The sequence below is a fragment of the Monodon monoceros genome, unplaced genomic scaffold (genome assembly GCF_005190385.1).
Source record: "Monodon monoceros isolate NGI ecotype Baffin Bay Population unplaced genomic scaffold, NGI_Narwhal_1 Super_Scaffold_8, whole genome shotgun sequence".
Classification (NCBI taxonomy): Eukaryota; Metazoa; Chordata; class Mammalia; order Artiodactyla; family Monodontidae; genus Monodon; species Monodon monoceros.
The window spans coordinates 50,374,067-50,394,603 of NW_021703785.1; the positions used below are offsets into that span (position 1 = coordinate 50,374,067).

Below are 20,537 nucleotides of genomic sequence, written 5' to 3' on the forward strand. Positions count from 1 at the left end.
GGATCTTCCCAGACCGGGGCACGAACCAGTGTCCCCTGCATCGGCAGGCGGACTCTCAACCACTGCGCCACCAGGGAAGCCCTAAAAGATATTTTTAAAGGTAAGATTATGACTTTTGTATAAATATGAATTGTACAACTGTCAATTTTTTTAAAATTATTAATTATTAATTAATGAGGGATGTTATAATTTGTTAAACAAAATCTAAAGAGAAAACATAAATACACCATAAGGAATGCTGAAATGAATTTGTTTAAAAGGTGAAAAACTGGTCAGTACACGCAAGACATAACCACTTGCATCTCAGTTATACAAATTTGCATTTCTAGGGAAAAGAATCATGTGCAGGGCTTCTCTGGTGGCGCAGTGGTTAAGAATCCGCCTGCCAATCCAGGGGACAAAGGTTTGAGCCCTGTTCCGGGAAGATCCCACATGCCGAGGAGCAACTAAACCGCAGTGCCACAACTACTTAGCCTGCGCTCTAAAGCCTGCGAGCCACATCTACTGAAGCCCACGCGCCTATAGCCTGTGCTAGGCAACAAGAGAAGCCACTGCAATGAGAAGTCCGCGCACTGCAACCAAGAGTAGCCCCCACTCACCGCAACTAAAGAAAGCCTGCCCCGCAGCCATGAAGACTCAACGCAGCCAAAAATAAATAAATTAAGTAATTTTTTTTAAAGGGCAATCTCAGTAAAAGAATCATGTGCATTGTTAGCAGTTTTCTACAACATAAAAGAGTTGTAAAATAGCTCAAAGACAATGAAAAAACACAATTCAACAGGTCTTATAATCTCTTTGCCTATTTCAGCGTCTCCCAATTTTTCTTAACAATACTAATTCCTCTGCCTGGAGTGCAATTCATTGAAATTATCTTCATCAAACCAGTATTTACTGAATATCTACCATGTGCCAAGCACTCTGCTAAGTGCTAGGGGTTCAATGGTGAGGAAAACAGACTCCATTCCAGCTGTCAGTGTCTTTGATAGATCAGGTCATCCACCTATCATAGTCCTTCATTTAAGCTCTCATATAATCTCAATTACAATTCTTGTAATATTGCTGAATCTTTCCTTGTATTATACTTAGCAATTTATTATTCACACTTCATTTTACAGTTCTGGGGAGCAAGATACAAGTCCCCCATTGTGAATCTTTTTGGCAGAAGATGATATATTACTTTCCTATTCCTGAGGAGGTGAAAACAACTATAGCTCAATTTAGCAAATATGTTTTTGACTCTGTACTATACATAAGATACTATGCTATGTGCTACAGGAAGATGATTAATTCAGCAAAGATATTTTTGAGCAACAACTGTAAAACACAGGGAATGCACAGTTAAATAAGACATGGTGTCTGATCCAGAGACACTTCAGTCTAATGGAGGAAATAGACGAGTAAATTAGTGACTTCAACACGGTACGATGAGCACTATATTAGAGGTGAGTAGTGAGTGTTTCGAGAGTGTAGAGGAGAGGCAGCCATATCAGGGTCAGGGACAGTGATGGCTTCTGGGAGAAGCTGACCCTTAATCTGAATTCCGAAGGACAAGTAGAAGTGAGCTAGGCACAGATAGGAAGGGCATCGCAGATACACACTGAGAATCTGGGAAATTTCAAGAGATAGGCAGGAACTAAATCATAAAGGGCTTCACATTCTCAGGTAAAGAGGCTCAGCTTTCTCCTGGAAGCCATGGAAGAAATTTAAGCAATAAGCATCATTAGGGACTTCCCTGGTGGGCCAGTGGGTAAGACTCTGAGCTCCCAATGCAGGGGGCCTGGGTTCTATCCCTGGTCTGAGAACTAGCTCCCACGTGCATGCCACAACTAAGATTGTACTTGCCACAAATAAGAAGTCAGCATGCTGCAACTAAACAGGCCACAACAAAGACCCCAAGTGCCGCAACTAAGACCTGGAGCAGCCAAAATAAATAAATTAATACTTTGAAAAAAGCATCATTAGATTTGTATTTTACAAAGATCATGTAGTAGGCTGAATGTGTGTAACACTCTAATCACCAGGATCTGTGACTATGTTACCTTATATGGCAAAAAGAGATTTTGCAGATGCGATTAAATATATTAAGATGGGGAGATGATCCTGCATTATCTTCCTGGGCCCAGTGTGATCACAAGGGTCCTTATAAGAGAGAAGCAGTAGAGTTAGAGTCAGAGAGAAGATGTGAAGAGGAAGCAGAGGTCAGAGAGTAGAGGAGATGCTTTGCTGTTGGCTTTGAAGATGGAAGAAAGGGCCATGAGCCCAGAAATGCAGGTGGCCTGGAGAAGCTGGTAAAAGCAAGGAAATAAATTCTCTCCTAGAGCCTCCAAAAGGAACATGGTCCTGCAGACACATTTCTGACTTCTGACATCCAAAACTGTGAGATAATAAATTTGTATTGCTTTAAGACATAATTTGTGGCAATTTGTTACATCAGTGATAGAAAATTAATGCAGATTCCCATTAATACAGATTTTTCCCTTGGAAATTAATGCAAAAAATAAACTGAATGAGGCTGGCTAAGGATCTATGGAAACTCATTAGTATGCTATGAAAAGCAGTTTAGCGTAGTAGCTACAGGCATGAACTTTGGTGAGATGGCCCTTACTTAGTTTCGTAATTGGGTATAAATTTACTTTTTTTAAGCTTCAGTTCTCATTTGTAAAAGGAGGATAACAGTATTTTTCTCATGGTGTTTTCATGAGGATTAAATAAGAAATAGCAAATTATACATAGTGTCTGGTACAGGGTATGTGCTCAATAACAGTTATTATTATTATTATATATATATATTTTTGCAGTACGCGGGCCTCTCACTGTTGTGGCCTCTCCCGTTGCGGAGCACAGGCTCCGGACGCACAGGCTCAGCGGCCATGGCTCACGGGCCCAGCCGCTCCGCGGCACGTGGGATCTTCCTGGACTGGGGCACGAACCCGTGTCCCCTGCATCGGCAGGCGGACCCTCAACCACCGCGCCACCAGGGAAGCCCCCCAGTAACAGTTATTATTAAATGATTACTGTAATTGAGAAGAGAAGGGAGAATAAGGAGAGAAGTAAAGTCTCCAAAGAAGGTAGAAATGTATTCCCTCCTAAGCACTGTTGGAGGAATTAATTCTGCAAAGGCCAGAAGGCACTGTTTTTTTTGTTTTTTGTTTTTTGTTTTAATATTTATTTATTTATTTTTGGCTGCATTGGGTCTTAGTTGCAGTACGCGGGATCTTTCGCTGCGGTGAGCGGGCTTCTCTCTAGTTGTGGCACACGGGCTTCTCTCTAGTTGTGGCGTGCAGGCTCCAGAGCACACAGCCTCAGTAGTTGCAGTGTGCAGTCTCTGCAGTTGTGGTGCGTGGGCTCAGTAGTTGCAGCCCACGGGCTTACTTGCCCCACTGCCTGTGGGATCTTAGTTCCCAGACCAGGGATTGAACCTGTGTCCCCTGCACTGGAAGGTGGATTCTTAACCACTGGACCACCAGGGAAGTCCAGAAGGCACTGTTTTTGCTGAGAGGGGAAGAAAGAAGAAAAGTGATGGGTGCCGAAGGGCATTCCACAAATGGGGGTTGAATGAGTGAACAGATAAGGAGAAAATAGTGTGATCCCCTGCATCTTTTAAGAGTGAAAGCCTCTTATTAAGGAATCAGCAAATGTTTGTGGAAGAAAAGATAGGAGATTGTCATTAGAACATGAATTGTCCCTCAAAGAATCTGATTGAAGTCACTAGCATTAGAAATGATAGATGTACACAGAACAACCCTATGAGAGCAACAGCCCTTGGGCTCATGCTGGAGGCAGGATGCTGGAACCTCAGTGCAATGGCAAAAAGGCTTCTCTCAGTGTCACCCTGCCAGGCTACTAATCCCAGAAGCTGGCATCTCATCTTCAATAACAAGGAGTTATGCCTGTTGAAACAGGTTTCCTTGGAGTTAAAAGGATATTGGCAAATCTCTTCTCATTTAACAATAATTTAAGGGACTTCCCTTAAATTAAATTAAATTAAATGGTCCAGTGCTTAAGACTCTGCACTTCCACTGCAGGGGGCACAGGTTCGATCCCTGGTCAGGGAACTGAGATGCCACATGCTGTGCGGTGTGGTAAAATGAAATGAAATGAAATAAAATAAAATAAAATAAAATATAAGGTAGTAGATTGCTAGAATTTATGATTTAAGAGGAGGGGCAGGTCTTGCTGATTCTAAATTTGGCCATGGGAGCGGGTAGCTAAAATAGTGTAGAAGGTGAAGGTCTTTGTAGATGAAACCAAGGAACTGTAAGGCTAGGGATGTTTTAAAAAATGGATTGTATTTTTTAGAGCAGTTTTAGGTTCACAGAAAAATTAAGCTGAAGGTACAGAGATTTCCCCTATGGAAACCCCCTGTCCCCACATATGCATAGCCTCTTCCATTGTCAATATCTCCCACCAGAGCAATATATTTGCTACAACTGATGAACCTACATTGACACCTCATTATCACCCACAGTCCATAGTTTACATTAGGGTTCACTCTTGGTGCTGTATACCCTATAGGTTTTGACAAGTGTATAATGATGTGTAGCCACCACTATAGTATCATACAGAATACTTTCACTGCCCTAAAAACCCTCTGTGCTTCACCTAGTCATCCCTTCCTCCCCCTAACCCTTGGCAATCACTGATCTTTTTACTGTCTCCATAGTTTTGTCTTTCCTAGAAAGTCATATAGTTGGAATCATACAGTATGCAGCCTTTTCAGATTGGCTTCTTTCACTTAGTAATATACATTTAAGATTCTTTGATGTCCTTTCATGGCTTGATAGCTCATTTCTTTTTAGTACTAAATAATATTCCACTGTCTAAATGTACCACAGTTTATTTATCCAAGCTAGGGTTTTAAATCATACATATAGTTACTGGAATCATAGTAGATGGACGCTAGGAGTGAAGTTGAAATGACAACTATTGTCACTCGGCAAATGAACAAATGAAGGATAGTGACCAAGAGGAAAAGAAGAAGAGAACAACAAAGCTGGTGAGTATAGACTCAAGTATCCTGTCCTTAAATGAAGGTGAAGTATTATCAATGAAGGTAGGGAGGAAGAGAATGCTCAGTGAAAGGGTTGAGGATAAAGCCGAACAGCAAAGGTGTGGCATAGAAAGGAGCAGTAGCAGGATGAGTTTGGAGAGAAAGCAGAGAGACAGACAAACAAGAATACAACAGAAGTGAGAGGACTGGAGGGCATGAATCTGTTGATAGTTTTGAGGGAACTCTTGGGTAAAGCTGTTTCTGCGCTGATCCAGAGTCTTTGAATGGTGCTAATTCTAGGTCACTTTCACTATCTGTGGTCCTATCTGCAATTTGCGGCTTTTGCCTAGGGTTCCAAGTTGAATCTTGGTGGTGAGGGTTTTTTTGTTTATGTGCCTTATCTAAATTCAACCTCAAGAGGAATGGTGGCATGTTTAAGCCTGGATTTTGATGAAATGCCTTGAAACAGTGGTTCTCAACTCTGGTTGCACATTACAGCCATCCAGGAAGATCTGAAATGCCCCATCTCCACCCCACCCCAATTGAATCAGAATTTATGGAGGTAGGACTCAGGCATCAGTAGATTTTTAAGCTCCTTAGATGATACAAAAGTGCAGACAAGGTTGAGAACCACTGTTTTCGAACAATTTACAATTTATAAAACGTAAAACACACTAAGACTAAAGGCATAAAAGAAGGACAAAGTGCTACGTAAATACAGAGAAGAGAGAGGTTAGATCTACTGGGGAGACTTGGGAAGATCTTATGAAAGTCATGCCATTTGAGACGAAGAACTTAGGAAGATAAAGATTAGGGTATTGGGAGAACAATCTCATAAAACTATCAGGTTGAGCGAAAGTATGGAGTTTAGAAAATACTGGACCTGATGTACCCACTGGTTCCACTGCTATATAAGGTAATTGTGGGAGCAAAGTGAAATAAAAATCTGAGAATAGACTGAGTTCTAGACAATGGGTGGTCACTGAAAGTCTTTATACACTGAGTCTAGATAGAAAAGACAAATCTAGAGCAATGTGCAAAATGAAATGGAGAGGAGAGAGCCTGAAAGTAGAGTTATGAGGTTACTGGGTTTTGCAATTATGAGGTTTTTGCAATATTTAATGTTAAGCTGGAGTGGGAATGGAAGGCAAGGAGGAAAGGGAGAAATGTGACAGACCCAGAATTTAAAGGACTAGGCAACTTGAATGTGGAGGATAATAAAGGGGAGTCAAAACTGATCAGAAAATTTTAACTACAGGAGTGGTGTCATTAACAATAATAGAGAAGTTGTTACTTAGTCCAAGTTCATACTGCTTGCCACATGACAGACCAATAAATCAGAGACCAGATGTTGGGGCAAGGAATAGTGACTTTATCTGGAAAGCTGGCAGACTGAGAAGATGGTGGACTCATGTCCCAAAGAACCATCTTGCCTGAGTTAGAATTCAGGCTTCTTTTATACATAAAGGGGAGGGAGTAAAGTCAAACATTTCCTGGTTCCTGTCAGCCTCCAGAGGGGATGTGTTAATTTCTTCCTCCCTGCAGTCATTCACAGGTGGGCCTAGTTAGGATGCTTCCTGTGAGCTAAACAAAGGTATTTTAGCATAATGCTCATTACCTGGGAGGCAGGGCTCCCAGAGATGGGCTATTATGTATAATTTAAGCTTATAGGCAACATCCCTTTAGTGAATAACTTGCAATAGAATACAAAGGTTGTTCCCTGTTACAAAGTCAGGACTTGAGCTGGTTTGATGGAAAGATGATAAGTTTTATTTTATTTTTTAAATAAATATATTTATTTATTTATTTTTGGCTGTGTTGGCTCTTCATTGCTGCGCTTGGGCTTTCTCTAGTTGCAGTGAGCAGGGGTTACTATTTGTTGCCGTGCGCGGGCTTCTCATTACAGTGGCTTCTCTTGTTGCAGAGCACAGGCTCTAGGCACGCAGGCTTCTGTAGTTGTGGCATGTGGGCCCAGTAGTTGTGGCTGGCGGGCTCTAGAGTGCAGGCTCAGTAGTTGTGGTGCACAGGCTTAGTTGCTCCGCGGCCTGTGGGATCTTCCTGGACCAGGGCTCGAACCCGTGTCCCCTGCACTAGGGAGGCGGATTCTTAACCACTGTGCCACCAGGGAAGCCCCGATAAGTCTTATTTTTACTGTTCAAGTAGAAAAATGTTTATAAGACATCCAGGTGGAGATATTTAACAAACAAGTGGGCATGAAGGCTAAGAGATCAAGAGGGTTTGAAACTGGAGACAGATTTGTAATCTGCTTGGTGTTAATAATGGAGGCTATGGGGGCAGGAGAATGATTAATTTCATCTTGCTGCTGAGCAGCAGGTGCTTGATGAACAGGTTTTATTGCTGTTGAAAGAGAAAGCCAAGTTGTCTAGACAACCAACATTTAGAAAGAGGAGGAGGGGCTTCCCTGCTGGCACAGTGGTTAAGAATCCGCTTGCCAATGCAGGGGACACGGGTTCGAGCCCTGGTCCGGGAAGATCCCAAATGCAGCGGAGCAACTAAGCCCATGCGCCACAACTACTGAGCCCGCGCTCTACAACCTGCGAGCCACAACTACTGAGCCCGTGTGCCACAACTATTGAAGCCCATGCACCTAGAGGCCGTGCTCCGCAACAAGACAAGCCACCACAATGAGAAGTCCGTGCACCACAACAAAGAGTAGCTCCCGCTCGCCACAACTAGAGAAAGCCTGTGTGCAGCAACAAGGACCCAACACAGCCAAAACTAAATAAATAAAATAAATTAATTTAAAAAAATAAAGAAAGAGGAGGAGATGATGGAGGACCCAGAGACTAGGAGGAGAGACAGGCAGAAACCCAGGATTCTGCTGGGGCTTGGTGACTGAAGGCAGAAAAAGTCAAGGACGGTGATCCACTGTGTGAAATGCTACAGAAAAGTTAAGGAAACTGTGAACTGAAAAAAATCTTTGGATTTGGCCACTAGGCAATCCTTAACATGTGAGCTTCATGAGGGCAGCTAGTTTTGTTTGTCAGAAGACTGTCACATTGTGCTCCATAACTAAGTGCTGAACAAATGAATTGGTGAGATTTCAGAGAACATTTTCAAAAGAGGCAGAAGCCAAGTCTTAAGAAGGATTAGATTAGAATTGGCACTTTCCTAGAAGAAACCCCATTATATCTTTCAGAGTGACCTTTTAAAAAAATAAATCAGATCATGAAACTTTCCTGCTTCAAATGCTTCAATGGCTCCCTCACTGAGTTTAGGATGAAACCAAACCAAACCACATTGCCTAAGATGACAAACCGAAGACAACCTGGGCTACAGTTTCAACTGAACTGTACCATCTTCCTCCCGGCATGACCCCCCAGCCACCTCCTTGAACCTGTAGTTCTTAACCTGACTCTTTTAATCACGTAGTTCTTAACCTGACTCTTTTAATCATGTTCTTTTAATCATGTTAACGTGACTCTTTTAATCATGTTTTAATGATTAATCTTTTAATCATTAAAAGAGTTCCTGACTCTTTTAATCATGCACGTGGTTCCCTTTCACTGGAAAGTGATGTTCCAATTTCTCATCTTGTTAATTCTCTTCTCATCCTTTAGGTCTCTGTTCATGTTATCACCTCTCCAGAAGCTGTTCTAGATCATTCCTGAGTACCTGAAGTATTTCGAGTATTTAAACACATTTGTTCTCTCCTCAACCCCCATTGCCCTCACATGACCTTGTTTTATTTCCTTCCCAGGACCTCCCACAGTCTGGAATAATCTTGTTTCTTTATGTGTTTATTCTCCGCCTCCTCCCATGGAATATAAACTACATAAGGAGGGAGAAAATGCAAATAGTGGGGGGAATAACCGATGAATGAAAGTTCAGGAAAAGCAAAAGGAGATGGGATCAAGAGCTCCCAGGGAGGAATGAAGTACCCTCTTTTCTGAAACAAGAGCACGGAAGGGAGAAGTGAGCAGAAACATTACGCAATCTGATGAGCTCTTTTCCATCCCTTTTGTGGTGGGAATAGCAGCAAATGACTTGATTTTACCCTGTCAGCTGGCTTTGTAAGATATGCTATGTATATGGGGTGGAAACCATCCTTTTCTAGATTCTTTTCTCCTTGGCTGTACGAGACTTTGCAGGAGAATCACTGGCCCATATCCCGTATGTAAAAAGTGCTCCAGGAACTGTTCAGGTCTTCACAGGTGTTGCTACTGTTATTTTACCATGTGCATGATTCTAAAGGAGGTCCACCCTGCCTGAGGCACCAGGAGAGAACATCTGGGTAGAGGCCCTCAGTGGGGCTTCAGCATTCTTCCTGAGAGACAACGAGTTCAGATTTACAGTGCATTTGTTTTTTTTTCTAAGGGCTTAGGAATGACTAAGCATTACATTCACGCAACCCTGGTGTGCAAGATTACCATAATGTTATTATAACCCCATTTTCTGTTGAAAGGTGGAAATAAGATTTGCTCCAGACTAAACAGGAAGTCAGTGATAAAATTACAGCCATGGGGCTTCCCTGGTGGCGCAGTGGTTGGGAGTCCGCCTGCCGATGCAGGGGACACGGGTTCGTGCCCCGGTCCGGGAGGATCCCACATGACGCGGAGCGGCTGCGCCCGTGAGCCATGGCCGCTGAGCCTGCGCGTCCGGAGCCTGTGCTCCGCAACGGGAGAGGCCACAACAGTGAGAGGCCCGCGTACCGCACAAAACAACAAAAACAAAAAATTACAGCCATGGGCTAATCCAGGCTTTCTCACTGTGTGCGCATCACGTCTTTTAGACACTCTAAGGTTCAAGCTGACAACTACCAGCTATGATATTGGCATTCTTTTCAATTCCCCACCTCTCCCTTCACCCCCCCGCATCCCACTGTAGACAAACGAGGTGTGCGTGCACTCTTTTTTCAACTTGTCATTTTGAAGTCGGCATTGAGGTGAGGCAGAGTGGCTTGAGCTGGCTGAGGTACATTCCAGAAAAGTCCATGTCCTATGAGGATCAAGGGATTATCTGACTGGAGCACTGGAGCTTCTGCTCTTCCCACAATTAACCCTTTACATCTGAGGATGTAGATAAACTGGGAGCCAAAAAATTTTCAGCAATCAGTAATGTGAGCAAAGAGTGAGTAGGGACTATAGGAGTGGTGGAGTCGGAGGGTGCTGTGAGCAGGCACTCCCCTGTCCCTGCTGCTCGTCTAGCACAGCGGTCCTCAGCCTTTTTGGTACTAGGGACCAGTTTGGTGGAGGACAATTTTTCCGTGGACCAGGGGCTGAGGGGGTGGGGGGATGGTTTTGGGATGATTCAAACGCATTACATCTATTGTGCACTTTATTTCTATTATTATTACATTGTAATATATAATGAAATAATTATACAACTCACCATAATGCAGAATCAGTGGGAGCCCTGAGCTTGTTTTCCTGCAACTAGATGGTCCCATCTGGGGGTGACGGGAGACAGTGACACCCGAAGTGTGCTGCTTATGTCCAGTCTACTCTGTAAGATGCGGCTTAATTGTCACTTGCCACTCACTGATAGGGTTTTGATATGAGTCTGCAAGCAACTGATTTATTGTGGTCTCTGTGCAGCCAAACCTCTCTGCTAAGGATAATCTGTATTTGCAGCCGCTCCCCAGCGCTAGCATCACTGCCTCAGCTACACCTCAGATCATCAGGCATCAGCTTCTCATAAGGAGAGTGAAGCTTAGATCCCTCGCATGCGCAGTTCACAGTAGGGTTTGCCCTCCTATAAGAACCTAATGCGGCCGCTGATCTGACAGGCGGCGGAGCTCAGGCGGTAATGGGAGCAATAAGGCCCGGCTGTAAACACAGATGAAGCTTCACTCACCTGCCGCTCACGTCCTGCTGTGCAGCCGGGTTCCTAATAGGCCACGGACTGTTACCGGTCTGTGGCCCGGGGGTTGGGGACCCCTGGTCTAGGAGACCACCACCAGCTCAGGTGCCACTCAGCCAAGTTTCCCATGAAGCCCTCTTTGCCTACTTCCTCTCTAATAGCTTGGGGGGCCTAGTTTCTGTCTAGAACACATAGGCCCTTCTGGACCTCCCCCGTTTTAATAACAGTCCCTTCCTTATTTTAAAAGTGAGGTAATTCCCTGGCAGTCCAGTGGTTAGGACTCTGCACTTTCACTGCTGAGGGTGCGCGTCTGATCCATGGCTGGGGAACTAGTATCTGGCAAGCCCTGCAGAGCGGCCAAAAAAAAAAAAAAAAGACTGAGGTGATACTTTCTCCCATCTCCGACCAACTCAGGCTACAGGGAAAAAAAAAATCAAGTAAGCCCGACCCAGTTCTGATTACAGCCCATTAAATGCAACTATGCATCAATTACCCTGTAGTCTCAAAAACATGCACAAATGAAGATCCAGAACATGTATAAGTTTATGTACCTGATATTTACATATACCTTAATATTAAACCTACACCGTATGTACGGCTATTCTTGTCAACAATGTATGTCCAGATCTTTCTACACTCACACATTTCTGTCACTATGCTGCCTTTTATGTATGGTAGAAAGCGCCCCAGAGTTGGAAGGTCCTGGGTTTGAATCTTTTTCCTTTCATTATTATAGGGCTTGTATAAAGGAGAACCACCTGAGGAGAAAGCGTAGGTGGACCTGTGGAATCAGGCGCCCCATAAAACCACCGTAATTCTCACTGACAATGTTAGGTGTTCTAAACTGCTGAGAATATTTTTCTCTGACATTTCAAACGTGCTTTCACATTAGCCCTTTTCAAGTCCTGCCCAGTGACCTCACATACGTTGTCAATACTTCTTTGCTCTGCCCTGGAGAGAAAAGCCTTCTCTTAAAGACTAAGTCGAGGGAGAAAATAAGGAAAACAAGTTCGTCCTACATCAAGAAATTTACTTTGTGTCCAGAACTGTTTAAATTCCTGACTGGAGAGAAATCAAAAAAGTCAGATTCTGATATAACTAACATTATCTTGGGCCAGAAGCCTAACAACCCAAGCACAGTACAAGGCAGCGACTTACGAACGGCTACGGTGCAAGCTCCCTACCCGGAGCCTGGGTGCAGGTGACAGAAGCGACCGCCTAACACAGGGCCCCAGTTCCTCGCCGCGGGGCGCCCTGCGCATGCGCACGCCGCCTCGCTCGAGGGGGGCGGGCCCTAGCTGCCATCTTGCCCCGTACGGGAGCCGCCGCCGCTTGCCCCAAAGTAAGGCAGGGGCTGAAGGGTATCCTACCCAGACCGGCTTCCTTTTCCATTGCCAGCCCTGCTCGGCAGCTCTGCCCAGGCTGCTCAGCCCCAAGTATGAACTGACCCGTCGCCCGCAGCACGACTCTTAGCCGCGGCTCGTCCCGGTGCCCATCCCGCGAAACGGAACGCGCGGGCACCCAGCCTCCTCTCCAGCCGCGATGCCGAACGTGCAGCTGCCGCCAAAGGAGAGCAACCTCTTCAAACGCATCTTGGTGAGTGGCCAGTAGCTGCGCCGCCCACCCCCCGGCAGCCCCGGGCCCGGCGCGGCGAGCTGTCTGGCGGCGATGGCGCCTGCGCGGCTGGGCCCGGCCCCCCTGGGTTCTTTGTTTGTGCGCGAACCCGCACGGCCCTACCCCCGCCTCGCAGGGCCCGCCACCCCGCTCTCCTCCCTCCCTCCGCGGCCGCTCCTTCCAGAATCTTCCCGCCGCAGTCACCCTGGGCCTGGGCGCGCCGGCCGGGAGTGGCCCGTGCCCTCTGCGGCGCCTGGCGGCCGGCCTCGCAACCTCCTCTCCCCGGTCCACCCCAGTTACTTTTGCCAGCATCCCTGCGTCCAGGTGTTCGTTCACTGCTTTATGTGGAATCTATTGCACAGCGCACCTCGACACCTTTGAAAGCGGGAGCGATCCTGTAATGGGGTGGGATCCGATTTATACCGGTTACGGGAAACTAAAACCCCGGAGACTCATCCTCCCTTTGGTAGAGAGTTTGCCTATTTTTGGTGTGTCGTACTAATCCTCTTTGGGAAGTACGTGACTCGAATTGCATTTCTAAGTTCTAAAGCCGAACATAGCTCTGATTGTTTTTAACTCGTACAGGCCCTTAAGTGGTTAAAGCCGCGCGGACTGGCTGGTATTGCACTTGAGGGGTGCATTTACTTTGATTCCGAGCAGAAACCTGAATAATGGCCCCGTAATGATGACGGCTGCCGGGTGGAGAGGGGAGTTTTCTGTGGGTTATGTGTCACCGTCCTGGTACCTTAATGGTTTTCCAGGGAGGAGGGGCAACATGCCTTTGCTTTTCTCAATAGACACTGGAGACTGATTGTCTTTCATCTGAAGACCAGCGTTTAGATTTTAAGGGTGAATTTATTAATCAGAGCTTGTGTTGGTTATATGACCATTAGCTGTTGCTTACCTTTATTATATATAAAATAAAGTATAAGCAACTGCAGATAAAAAAAAATCATAGTAGCCGTTCTGTTTCAAGCCAAATAGAAACGTCACACTTAGTCTTCAGAATGTTACAAAAGCTACATAGTAAATGGGATGAAAATTTTGTCTTAATTTTATATGGTGCTTAGTGTTGAGCAAATGATGAGAAACGAGCGTAAAAACATAAATCTAATTAAAGCATTGTGGCAGATTGCTTCATTCGGCTTTGCATATATTTTTTCTTTATTTTACTTTCATTTTTCTCATACCCTTGTATTTTTCGCAGTGTGGAATTGGAGAAGTGAACTTTTTTGCCCCTTTTGGGTGGGGTGTTTTGTTGTTATTTTTTTGGTCTAAGGAAACTGAAACATGTTAATGAAAAATTATCTATAAATTGTTGGATTTTAGGACATTTGGTATTATACCTAAAAGATGACAGACACTTATTTTCTCTCTGTATGGATATTTTCTAGTTCAAATCATGTTATCAGCATAATGAAAACCAATTATATGATTTATTATTACTCTAGTTATAAAAAAATGTAAAGACCACTGCAGAGTTAATTTTATCCCCCAAATAAATTGGGAAATGCTAAACATTTTTTATCTGGGTATGTAATGCTTATTATAACATTACATGAATTTAGGAGGATACTGCAAAAGTGAATGATTTGATTGTCTCAAATTGCAATAAGTGTGGGTAAAGTTTTACTATGACAAATTCCATAGCAAACAGAGGTCTGTAATAAAATTATTCTTTAAAGTTTGGTTGGTGGACCAAAATGCTTTGCCACCAACAGTAATTTTTTAAAAATTATCATTTTACTGAAAGACACCCATACCAAATTCACCAGGTTGCTTATCACATGTTCTGCATGGCTTGTACCTGCCTATCTTATTGCCCAGACCGGCTGTTAGCGTTATGTTTTGTTGAATTTTGGAGCTATTGCAGGCCCTCTTTTACAAATGAGACAATCAAACCCAGGGATGGTAAATGACTAAGTATCTAAGGTTCTTGGTCTGGTTAGCAGCAAAGTTGAAACTAGAGTCTATCTTTTCTACTAAGTAGATATTCCTTACTGAACTTAAGACTTTTCTTTAACCTGAGTACTCGGATACTGGAGATGACCACCTGGGCTTGAATTGTGGCTCTGACACTTACTGGCTGTGTAAACTCAGTAGCTGTGTAAACTCAGTAACTGTGCCTCAGTCTCTCCATCTAAAATGTAGATAACGTGCATCTCATAGGCTTTCCTGGTATTTAAGTAAGGAATAAATGAGAACAGTGCCTGACACATAGTAAGTGCTTCCAATAAGTGTTAACTATTACTATTACTGTTATTGGTAGTATGATATTATTACTTCCAGATCACTTGGTAAGGCAGAAAAAAAGTAATATTTCTCTTCTTTTCCTCTTCCTTCTGCTTGTTTTTTGGGTTTTTTTTAAAAAAATATTTTTGGAATACGTAATATATTCGCATGGTTCAAAATTCAGGTTTTCCTATCCTCTTTCCCAGCCACTAAGCTCTCTTCCCCATAGGCAATCAAGAAGCCTTAATATAAAGATGTTTTTCTATGAATACTTTTCTAATTCTCCTCTCCATATCCCACCCCTGTTGGCAAGAATTAATCTCTTCCTCCTCCTTCGCTGGTACTGTTTTGCTTTGAACTTGAATGTATATATTGACCATGTATTGAGCAGTTCTTATTTGTCTAGAACCTGAGGATGCAGCAGTGTTTAAAGTAGGCAAGATCCCTGTTCTCAGGAGCTTACAGTATGGTGGGGAAGATAGACACTAAATAAGTACAAAAATGAGTAAGAATGTCAGGAAATGATAGAGTAATATGATAGAGTGTTTTGGGGGGTGCTGTAAGAGGCTGGCATTGTTAGAGTTGTCAGGTAGATGATATATAAAACTTGATCGTAAGGAATCAGCCATGAGAAGATGTGGGGAGGAACAACATTTCAGGGGGTGGAGGGAACACAAGTGCAGAGGCCCTGAGGTGAGGATGAGCTTGGCACGCTGAGTACTAAAAAGAAAACCCGTAACCACGTAAGTGAAAGATTGAGTTAAAGATGTGGTGTTCTGGTGGTTAATGGCTGTGGAGGGCAGGCGTGATTACTTAGCCTGGCTGGTGGCATTGAGGAATAAAGAGGGTTTATTCCTAAATAAATCTAGTCTAATACAAGTGTAAGAGATTTGCTTACACTTGTATTAGACTACAAGTGATGGAAAGACCATAGTCTTGGAGTCAGAGGAGAGTTTGCAACTAAGCTGAGCCACTTGTAAATTAATCTAATGGACTTTTAAATTTCAGTTTCTACATCTGTAAGGTGGAGGTCATGACACCTACCTTAAGGAGTTGTTGTGAGTTATAGCAAGTTTTGTACAGACACGTGGTAGTTGCTCAGTAAATAGCAGTATTTTTTTGTGCGTATGCCTTGGTTCCATTCTTGAAGTAGCAAAGACTTTTAATGCAGTTTCTAGTATTTTTCTGTGTTATCACATATGTTTTTGCTTTTGGATTTTGAATAAAAGAAAGCTGTAGCAGTGTGTTGGTTGACAATTAAGGTGTTTTTTTTCTTTATCTTCTATAAAAGTAAAAATACTCAGATACCAGAATAGTTTGGCAAGGAGTAGGTTACAGAGGTAAACTTCATGTTATAACTGATACGAATTGATACAAAACCTTTCCATCACATATGTTTTAGACCTAATTTTGGATCTTGAATTTAGAATTTATATAATGGAATGAAAAGTTGCTACATGTGTATTCATTTTATATAATAATTTTTGTTCATATTTCTTTACAGAAATGTTATGAACAGAAGCAATACAAAAATGGCCTCAAGTTTTGCAAGTTGATTCTTTCAAATCCAAAATTTGCTGAACATGGAGGTATTATCTCACCTATGAGAGATTACTTTGGGGAAATCTAATTCTAAAACCAGATGGATAGGATTCCCAACTGTGAGGGAAGAATACTTCCCAGATTCCATGGTCTTGTAGTTCTCTATTAGAGTGCATAAATGTTTAACGTTTTCAGATATGCCTCATATCATTCTTATTCTAGATTACTTCTTTTATGCTTAGGTGTATTTACAGTCTTTACTTTTAGATGAGAAATGATTGGTTGATATATTGGTGAGTAATTGGCATATATACCTGTATTTTTGTAGACCTGATTTCATTTGTTACTTTGAAAAGAATTTAAGTTTATCCCTTGATTTCTCGTGTGTAAAATTAGAACAATATTTGCAACACCAAAGTAGTATGAAGATACAATCAAATGCATTTTATTTTTTGGTAGATGTATTTTTTAATCTATCTGCTAACCTTCATATGTAAATAAGATACTACTGATTTACCATTGTATTATCTTGGGTTGTTTTTCTAGCACTGATGTTAGTAAGTCTGTATTTGCTTGTCTCATCCTTTTTCACTGGTGACCAGTGTTTGGTAAAAGGATGGATCCGGTTAGACATGTAAATTATGGTCCTGTAGCAGAGCAAAGCTGATTGGGGTTTCTGAATATTAGACTTGAGTAATTATTGAGACCATCTTTTTGGGAAAATAGGCTGACCCTACTCGGCTTTCTAATAACACTTAAAACATTCTTTGAAGGAAATGGAAAGAAGTAGTTTCATAGAATTTTAGAAATTAAAGCTTGTTTTCAAGCTGTTTAGCAGTGGAACCCTTATCCAAAGGGGAGCTTGTGGGGAAATTCATTATGTAAAAACAGATAAAAAAATAAGACGTTTGGTCATAGGGGCCTGGACTGCTGGATCACCTGTTCTGAAAACCATAGTCCATAGAGATCAGTTTGAAAACCATTGTTCTTGTCTAATTCCCTTGTTGTGGATTATTCAGAGAATTATTTCATTCTAAACAATCTTTGATTAACTACCTTCAGCATATTCTTGGGTTGCCACTCGTGCTTTTCAAATGCAAACTGATGTTAATTAGCCTAAGTGGGATTCATTGGAATAAACTTGCAGCCAAAAATGAAGTCTGTTCCAATAATGAGTAAGGTGATTTTTAAATTCTGTACATGTCTTTAAGGTAGATTGAATGATTTTGTGGGGTATAAATCAGATGATCTGATTCTTAGTAGGCTTGATCTCAGGTGAAAGCTGAGGTCTGTTGCGGTAGATTTAACTCAACAGGACTCAGGACCCTGCTGTGTTACCTTTTTTCAGCAGAATAATCTTAACCTCCTTTATAGACTCTTCAGAAAGACAGAAAGCATTTTACCAACTCAGTCCCAGCCTGAGGAATTTCAGAAAAGGACTTGGTATAAGCTTTAAGCAGATACATAAATATACTTTTACTTTTTTTTATTTGGAGAGAAATTCTTCCAACTATAGGATTAAAAGGATGAATAATGTAAGTACTGGTAGAGCTCAGATATTAAAATAGTGCTAAGAGAATAATTTGAATTTTTCATGTGTAAATAGAGGTTAAAAATATTTTTCAGAGACTTTGGCTATGAAAGGATTAACGTTGAACTGTTTAGGAAAGAAAGAAGAGGCGTATGAATTTGTTCGTAAAGGACTTCGTAATGATGTCAAGAGTCATGTCTGTATCCTTTTGCAGTAGTTGAATAGTTTAATTTCATTTATGTATTTTCCATTTATGAGTTTTTCTAACTCAAATTAAAAAAAACTTCACTATGAAAAAATTTTAAACTATATGGAAGAGTGAATGTAATGAACTTTATGTACCCATTATCAAGTTTCAATAATTATCAACATTTTTAATATTAGTTTCATCTGTTCCCTACTTATTTTTTTGTTTGAGTATTTTAAAGAGAATTACTATGCACTGTATATTTACTGCAGTTGTGCCTAGTGTGAGAGAATAGTAACTAATAATTATATGTGATTTAAAACCCATTTTTTTCCTATATATCCATAAACTGAGTGACACTTTCCTCATTCCAAATAATGACTTACCTGTATAGTACTTACCTGTATAGTAAAACTTGTGTTCCTTAAAAGTTCCTTAAACTTTCCTTTAGAAATTTTAGGAGAAAAATTCAGAAGCAACTTGATGTAAAATAGATTTTATTTAGTATTAAATATTATGTTGATTTTCAGCTTGGTTTCTGTTGCACAGGGACTTAGCTGTTACTTCACTGGGTACTTAACAATTGTATTTTTCATTGACTAGTATCCCAGTTTGTTAAAAAAACAAAAATATTCTTTAGGGATGGATCGTTGAAATTGTTTTAATCTCTGTTTTACCTATTTATATACTTACAACCTTTTCACATATTACCCTTGTACCTTAATTTTTAGCATTTAAATCATCTAGCTATTGGCCAGTATTGAACGTCAGTAGTCTTAGTGGTGTTTTTACATATTTAGCTTAGGGTTCTCTCAAAATACTAAATACTTATTTCTTTATCCCAGTGCTTACCCCAAAGCGAAGAGAGAGGGCATGTAAGTATGATAGTTTTTTGGCTCCAAGATATCCTAAGACTTGACTTTACATTAAATAAAAACTTAATTTTTGTGGTATTTAATATCACTAGTGAGTTAATTGATGGTTACATGTTGTTTTATAATTGATTGAATATATACTTGTTTGAATAGATAATTGCAATTTTTGTATAATACATATTCTGTTTCCATACATAGTTTTTGAGAATAAGTGAGTGTTGAGGTGCTGGCGTAGGAAAGTGAGGGGATAGGCAACGTGAAGAATTTTTACCAATAATTTTCTAAGGTTACTTAAAAATATATTACGGAAAATTTCAGACGTGTACAAAAGTAGAATAGAATAATGCACCCCTATCCGCCTATCACCTAGCTTCAATAATTTAACAGTTGTCAATCAAGGCTGATCTGGTTTCATATTTTGTCACCTGCTTACTATCCCCCTCCCTCTGATGCCAGATCATTCTGAAGTAAGTCCCAAACAAAATACCATTTTGCTAAGGTAAGCTTTCTATTAGACGTGTAGCATAGTACATTCTAGTAGCTGTGAATGTCTGTTTCCTTAACTTAATAGGTTGGCATGTATATGGACTCTTGCAGCGTTCTGATAAGAAGTATGATGAAGCTATTAAGTGTTACCGAAATGCCCTCAAATTAGATAAAGATAATCTGCAAATTTTGAGGGATCTCTCTCTGTTACAGATCCAAATGAGAGACCTTGAAGGTTATCGAGTAAGTACTTTAGTCTTAAATGTACATGTTTTTACAATAGATATAATTTAAAAGCATGTGAATTCAGAATGAGGCGAACTTAAGACGAGATCATGTAGACTTGATTGTTCATTACAGTCTGCATAGAAGGGAAAAGTCACTTTGGATCTTCCCTCCAATAATATTAGTCGAACTGCATACTTTTTAAAAAATTAATTAACTAATTAATTTATTCTTGGCTGCATTGGGTCTTCATTGCTGTGTGCGGGCTTTCTCTAGTTGCGGCGAGCAGGGGCTTCTCTTCATTGGCTGTGTGCAGGCTTCTCATTGCGGTGGCTTCTCTTGTGGAACATGGGTTCTAAGTGCGTGGGCTTCAGTAGTCGTGCTGCGTGGGCTCAGTAGTTGTGGCTCACAGGCTCTAGAGCGCAGGCTCAGTAGTTGTAGCGCACTGGCTTGGTTGCTCTGCGACATGTGGGATCTTCCTGGACCTGAATTGGCAGGCGGATTCTTAACCACTGTGCCACCAGGGAAGTCCCTGGAAGTGCATACTTGATCATCAAAAAAGGATAACTAGTTTATTCATTTTATGGTTTTTTACTTATTTTATTTAATTTTTAAAAAATTTTTGGCTGCATTGGGTCTTCGTTGCTTTGTGTGGGCTTTCTCTAGTTGTGGCAAGCGGGGGCTACTCTTTGTTGTGGTGCGCGGGCTTCTCATTGCGGTGGCTTCTCTTGTTGTGGAGCATGGGCTCTAGGCACGCAGGCTTCAGGAGTTGTAGCACGCGGGCTCGGTAGTTGCGGCACGTGGTCCCTAGAGCACGTGAGCTTCAGTAGTTGTGGCGCACAGGCTCAGTAGTTGTGGGTGGCTCATGGGCTTAGTTGATCCGTGGCATGTGGGATCTTCCCGGACCAGGGTTTGAACCCATGTCCTCTGCATTGGCAGGCAGATTCTTAACCACTGCACCACCAGGGAAGTCCCTCATTTAATGCTTTTTGAAAAGCTAGAATATCGCCTATGTGCTAATGCTGTACTATA

General features: G+C 41.8%; 2 protein-coding genes across 11 annotated transcripts in view; one reads left to right on the top strand and one right to left on the bottom strand.

Annotated features, from left to right (window-relative positions):
* The window catches only part of MTRF1 (mitochondrial translation release factor 1), a 68,956-nt gene extending 56,477 nt beyond the window's left edge, over positions 1–12,479 (bottom strand). Inside the window, exon 1 of the mRNA XM_029210051.1 lies at positions 12,262–12,479. The gene's annotated coding sequence lies outside the window, so the exon portion shown is untranslated. The remainder of the gene's footprint in view (positions 1–12,261) is intronic.
* NAA16 (N(alpha)-acetyltransferase 16, NatA auxiliary subunit) overlaps positions 12,145–20,537 on the top strand; it is a 69,945-nt gene continuing 61,552 nt past the window's right edge. For 7 of the 10 annotated variants that reach the window (XR_003791709.1, XR_003791710.1, XM_029210044.1 and 4 more), the window contains exons 1-4: positions 12,189–12,409; positions 16,164–16,248; positions 17,828–17,932; positions 19,366–19,523. Coding sequence is in view for 7 of the 10 variants with exons in the window: in XM_029210044.1 (XP_029065877.1) it covers positions 12,356–12,409; positions 16,164–16,248; positions 17,828–17,932; positions 19,366–19,523 (402 nt within the window). In the remaining 3 variants the exon portion in view is untranslated. Of the gene's footprint in view, positions 12,410–16,163; positions 16,249–17,827; positions 17,933–19,365; positions 19,524–20,537 lie in introns of all 10 variants that reach the window. The other 3 variants (XR_003791711.1, XM_029210042.1, XM_029210045.1) reach the window with 3 other exon arrangements.